Source organism: Ursus arctos, unplaced genomic scaffold, assembly GCF_023065955.2.
Source record: "Ursus arctos isolate Adak ecotype North America unplaced genomic scaffold, UrsArc2.0 scaffold_10, whole genome shotgun sequence".
In the NCBI taxonomy this organism is placed as follows: domain Eukaryota; kingdom Metazoa; phylum Chordata; class Mammalia; order Carnivora; family Ursidae; genus Ursus; species Ursus arctos.
The window spans coordinates 52,401,941-52,408,498 of record NW_026622764.1 but is presented as its reverse complement, the minus strand read 5'-3'; the positions used below and the strand labels follow the sequence as shown (position 1 = coordinate 52,408,498).

At 41.4% G+C, this 6,558-nt stretch overlaps 1 protein-coding gene across 1 annotated transcript in view; it reads left to right on the top strand.

The window, feature by feature from the left end:
- The first annotated feature begins 1,934 nt into the window (after window positions 1–1,934).
- The window catches only part of SMIM2 (small integral membrane protein 2), a 6,235-nt gene continuing 1,611 nt past the window's right edge, over window positions 1,935–6,558 (top strand). The window contains 1 exon segment of the mRNA XM_026492899.3: window positions 1,935–2,001. Coding sequence (XP_026348684.3) covers window positions 1,935–2,001 — 67 coding nt within the window.

Genomic DNA, 6,558 nt, shown 5'->3' with positions numbered 1-6,558 from the left:
AGATTTATCTTCTTTGTTAGGACAGCAAACGAACAACAACCAATTCATGAATTCCGTTGTAACTGTTGTTACTTACTTTTTTCTCAAGGTCTAAATCATATATATTGTAAACTCTATTACTAGGCTTAGTAAGAGTATAGGATCATTTGGGCAAACCAATATTCTGATAAGAGTTGTTACATTTCCACACATGTTTACCAATTTTTAGTGAATTAGACACCATAAAACATATTTAACATAAAAGTCTGCTGTTCACAGTTTAATTTTATTTTTGATAATTCCAAAGGCATTTGACATTTGAAAGGTTATCAGTGCATTATAAATGTGCAGAGATAAGTTACTAGAGAACGGCAGATAGCCAATTTTAACGTGTTGATTATGATATACATGAATATCCACATTTGCATACATTAATCTTGTTAAATATAAATAGGAGGACTTATAAAAATTGGTAATTGGAGTATAGCGGTTCATGTGCACAGTTAAGAACTCATTTATTTGAGTGGGATTAGATAGATCAATTTTAAATTAAGATAAAATTTACATACACTGCACATTAGGTGTACATTTGATGAATATTGAAAACTGCACATAATCTATGTAACCAACAAACTGATCAAGATACAGAACATGTCTAAAGCAGGGACTGTGTGGGAAAAGTCTTCTGGATTTCTGACTGTCCTCGACAGTGTGCCCAGCTTCCCCAGAGAGCTGGTCAGCTGCTAGATCCTGGTGCCTGCTTCACCCTTCGCATCTTCACTGTTTCTGGCAACTTCCATTGGCATTCTTTGTACCTTTCCTCTGCTGAACCTCACGGCACACAGTTGTCATCAGATGTGGAGGCTACTTCTTTCATTTTCCCAGACGACTGTTTTCATTTTTTCCTTGAACACACACGGTGACCAGATTTCTCCACTCCTTCCAGGAGCTCTCTAAACCTTTGTTCATAAATCTTCCCAGCACAGTCCTAGGTAATGAGTAGGCAGCAAGTCATATGCTTTGCTTTTATAGATGGAAAGCTTGAAGCAAACTGAAGTTAAATGGCTTCCTGACCAATGAGACTGACACTGACTCAGAATTATATGACCCAGTCTGTGCCATGGGTTTGTTTTATTTCCTCTAGCAGGAAGGAGAAAATGGTGGAGTTCAGGAGGTACTTATCTCTTTAACCCTCTTTATTTTTCTCACCTCCACTTGAGATGTTATTCCACAGTTCAGGGGTGAGGACAGAGTGGCCGGGAGCGAGATGCAGCAGTAGGAAGAGACAGAGATTTGGTGTGAGAAGCCCTGGGTCTTGGTAATGTTTTTAGAGATCAGAAGCAAAGGAGAAAGAACCAAGGGTCAAAGATGGTCAGAACAGTGGTTCTCAGGGTGCCTGAGTGGCTCAGTCAGTTAAGTGTCTGCCTTTGGTTCAGGTCATGATCCCAGGTCCTAGGATCGTGCCCTGCATTGGGTTCCCTGCTCAGCGGGGAGCGTGCTTCTCCCTCTCCCTCTCCAGCTCCTCCTGTTGTGCTTTCTTGCTCTCTCAAAGGAATGAATGAATGAATGAATGAATGAATGAATGAATGAAATATTTTTTAAAAACCTAGTGGTTTTTAACACTTCTAGCAGTTTTATCTTCAGTAGCTTATAGTGGCATTTTTAATTAGACTCTTTCACTACCAAAAAGATGAAGAAGTTTTTAAAGAAATCGTTGAATTTTTTTTTAAGAAGTCCTTGAACTTTCTAAGAAATTCCCCTTCCCCACTCCAAACATTTCTCCCTCTAAATGTTGTTCTTTATGTTAACTGATTGGATTTATTGAAATAGCCACATTTAGTTCTTAGGGGAAATATATATTTAGAAGCTTAGGAAATTGCGCCAGAGGATTTTCCATGTTTTCAGCAATGGGAGGTGTAGCCACTCGGTGTGTGTTAAATTTTGCAAAAGGAACCATGGAGCTGGCTTTGCCCCTGCCCTACCTCTCCAAATGGAGCCAAGAGACTGGAGCAATCGGAAATGGTACCACTCTCCAGCTGTTCTTATTGGCTGGCTCAAGTTCATCTCATCTCTTTAGCATAATGACTATGCTGTGGGATTTGATAGTTGCAACATCAAATCTGCCTCAAAGGCTCTTTCTCGCTTCCAGGGAGTTCCACTGGACCTCCCTTAGTTTGGTGTAAGATCTAACCACAACTTTAATTATTAGTCTTCTTGAGAGAACCAGGGAGACTGTCTCTCACACTATGACACCATCCACTCAGCTATGAATGAACAATCCAGCTCTTTACAGTTAACTCCCCAAACAAGCTTAACACTACAAAGTGTGAGTAAAATAACTATATGCTTTATACATCACTACCTGGACATGCCACTCCTATTTTGTTTCTTACAAAATATTTTACATTCATCCCTGCCTGAGTTAAACTTTCTCTGGTACCTTCTTCTGACTCATAAAAGCATCAACCTAATCCACAATCAAGGACTCTCTTTAGCTGTATTTCTTCAAGAGGCATCATCAAGGTTGCTTAGCAGCAGAAATTGGTTTATTAAAAACAACTTTCTGTTAGGAAAGCATCTCCATACTTTCCTGTGGATTCTTGTCTTCTTGTTGACTGACTTGCTAACTGAATTACTCAAAAGATTTTCTCCTTTAATGTGCTGGGGGGAGGGGGACCTACGGGGCAAAATGGCTGGGAAAGACTTGATATTAGAAAGTGGATGAGACACCTTGAAGCAACTAGGGGAACCATGTTTCTTCTGTCCAGAAACCTCTAGTTAGGAAGTCTGAGGACTCAGGGTGGCTATATGTCCTTTGCCCTGCTGTCAGGTTTCGTTATGGGCTCCTTCAGGATGAGGGAGAAGCTCACAGAAGAAGGGACATGTGTCAGGCTGGGGATGAGGCCAATCAATCCAGGAAAGGATGCAGACTTGAGTTGTTACCTAGTGACCTGAGGCACCACAGTTGCCAAACTCATTTTGTTGAACTATCCAGACTAACAGCTATGCTCAGAAAAATAGCAAAGCTACCTGTGTAAGGGAGGTGAGGGGGGGATCATTGACATTTACTGAATGATTTTTACATGCTAGCCACTGTTTTAAGCATTTTTCTGTACACAAAAATAAATACTATTAGCTTAACACTGTCTTTAAAAATGAGAAACATGGGGCGCCTGGGTGGCTCAGTCAGTTAAGCTAAGTCAGTTAAGTTTGTCCGACTCTTGATTTTGGCTCAGATTATGATCTCAGGGTCGTGAGATTGAGGCCCACATCAGGCTCTGCAGGCTCCCGCCCTCCCCCCAAGCTCATGCACATGTGCACTCTCTTCTTAAAAAATAAATAATAAAATAAAATAAAAATTAAAAAAATAAAAAATAAAATGAAAATGAGAAACCAAGACTTCGTGAATTTAAATTCATGAATACAGTTACCAGTAAGTAGCAGGGATGGGATTTGAACCCTGGTGGCCAACATTCCTATCCACTGCACTACTTAGGTCCTTAGTCTCAGATAACTGTGACCATGGGAGGAATTGGGCTGAGTTGTCAGATTTTCCCATTTTTCAAGGAAGTCAGTTTATCTGAATTTATTAATGAGAAATTTCTGATTTTTTAAATTGTTGGCAATATCTTTTTTTTTAATGTTTTTGTAAAACTCATTTCAGGTCAGCAACTGAATGCAGGCTGAATGTGATCAAGGATTACTTCCTTCTTGCCAGTCATTAGGTCATTGCTCAACCTGTAACTCTGTGTACATATGGGATAAACCTGGACCAAAGAAGTAGAAATGTAAACAGGAACCCACACCAGTCTCATTGTAGTAAATGCCCATTAAGGAAGCTTTGAAATATTGGGTCATCAGAGGGAGTCTGACTGCCCTAGGGTTTGCTAGTTTCACCAGAAACCTAGAGAAAATGTGGATTTCAGATTTGTAATGGAGCAGAGTCTAGACCCATGTGCTTCAGCCAGAATGCTGTAGTTCTATGATTCAAAGAGGGTGGTGGGCTACAAGTGAGCTGAGATACTGGCCCTTTCAGCCTTCAGTGGGTTGAGAGTTTCTTTGGTCCAGAAGTTCCCTGGTTGCTCACCTCTGGCCTTAAGTAACTCCTCCTTCTAGTTCACCCCATGTTCCAGATGTTATAATTTTTAAAAATGTGTGCCATGAAATTAAAACAATTAGGAAGCTCTTTTGTGGTCTGTTTCTTTGTAATATGGATTGCCCTAATTTACCATCAAGTTTTGTTCTTGATGGATGGGATCTACATCTTTATATGAATCATTTAATGGAAATTTTGTCCTCTTCTGTTTACCTGGATAGTAGGATATCCTCCTCCTGGTTCTCTCTCTCTCCCCATGCATGGATCTTTTTTTTTTAAAACAAATTTTTGGGGGGTGCCTGGGTGGCTCAGTTGGTTAAGTGTCTGCCTTTGGCTCAGGTCATGATCCCAGTGTCCTGGGATCCAGCCTTGCACTGGGCTTCCTACTCAGCGGGGAGCTTGCTTCTCCCTTTCCCTCTGCCACTTCCCCTCCTTGTGCTCTCTCTCTCTCAAATAAAATTAAAAATCTTTAAAAAAAACTTCATTCATTCATTCATTCATTCATTCATTCATTCATTCATTCATTCTAGTTTTCTTCCTGACTTCTAATGTCACATAGCAATGTGGTATTATTTAGTATCAAGTCATTCAATAATTATTTGTTATTTGTTTGGAAAGGGGAAAGGGTATGGGGCCTACTGGGCCAATCAACTTGTCTTGGTCTGCCTGGGACACTTTTAGCATTGAAAGTCCCATGGACTTCCTCCTTAGTCTTGAGCATTGGTCACCCTAGGCCTAGCAAACATGTAAAGTTGTTGTCATAAACAGGATAAAAGACCATTCTTCATATGGACAGGTAGGTATGAAGAAAAGCAGGGGAGAGTTTCACACAAAATAACCTCAATTTTTTACTAGATAGATGTAAGGTCATCTACTGGAGAGGAAGGTGAACAGATGGTAGAGGAATTGTCACTCAGTGAACCCTCCCTATATCCTAAATAACAAACCTCACTTATGTTGTAGTTATTCAAATTGGGGGAAATGGGGCTATTATAAAGGGAGGGAAGCACCTAATGTGAACTGTTGCCCTCAGAGACCCAATGGAGGGCCGACACCACCAGGCTGTGAGAGAAGCCAAGAACAGAGCCAGTGAAACTCAATGTGTGACTGGGCATTGGTGCGTAAGTGTCTGTGCCCTGGGCCTCCATCTGCAAAGTGAAGGGGTGGGCCATGCTCACCCCCAAAGTCTCACATGCATTCTAGAATCCTGGCAGTTATTTAAGAATTTCAAGGGAAAGGAAACAGTTACAAACATACAAACACACATGCACACACAAATGTTAGAAGTCTTTGGTATGTAAAGCCAAGAGAATAGGCCAAAAAATGAGGATTATGACGAGGATGGAGCAAATCCTGGTACACCAAAACCCAGGCAGCACCCTGAAAGTTTGTGATAAAGTCGCCTTCCCCACATCAGAAACAAACTTCTTACTTGTACCTTCATAATTTAGAAAAAAACATCATATGGAACAATGGCTTGCAGACCGAGAAGCATTTAAAACTAACAGCGTTTCATTTACACGATCTTGGGAGGCAGAGAGTAGAGCTTCTACTCTCCCCCTTTTATAGATGAGGAAACTGAGTTTCCAAGTAGTTTAGGTCACAAAGCCAAGTCTTGGCTTCTGCTCTCATGAATTTCTGTAATGCTTAAAGAGTGTGGGGGTCAGTTGCATCTTATCACTACGCAGCAATTTCAGAAGTGGAAACCCTGGGCAAGAGCGTTAGGGACCCATGGGACACACTGTGTCCTTCTCAGGCTGGAGCACAGGACTGCGGTTGTAAGTGCCATGGTTGGCCTGCTCTGGAGAGGGCTACTCTTAGTATCACCAAAAAGACGTCACTGTAGATTTAGGGTAGCCTGATCAGTCTCTATGTTTACCCTCTGCTGGGGCTGTGTCCTTGTGGTCACACCTCTAAACAGCTCACTGCTGGACTCCCTCTTCCTGAATGTCCCAGCACCACAGCTTTGGTGCTTTGGGGAAGGCTGTGGGATTGAAATGATTAGAGTCTATGAGGACTCCTACTTGCCTGCTGCGTGCTGTTCCCAGTGAAGCCCGATGCAACTGCATTACATTTGTTGCTGTTTAGATTTTTTTGTCCATTATCGACTATTATTCCAAAAATAGACTGGTAATATATTCTTGTACATCTGAATTTAATTAAGAACCTTCTTCCTATTGACACAGATATGGTTTTACTGCTTCTGGTCAGGCCAGACAAGAGTATCTAAAGACAGATTCCTGAATTGTGGGTCAGTTTCTCTGACGTTTTTAACCCAGGGCCCCTGCTCTGAGATGGTGATTTATGACTTTGACATTCTGTCTTCAACCACTCTCTGGTCACTAGGGACTATATGAAACCTCACAGAAATACTGCTTCCAGGAGTTAAGGTTGTCCCCTCCAACCTCAACAGGATCCTCATGGGATTCAGAAGATTACTTAATGTTCAGTATTCTGAGGACTGTCAGAATCACCCTGGCCTT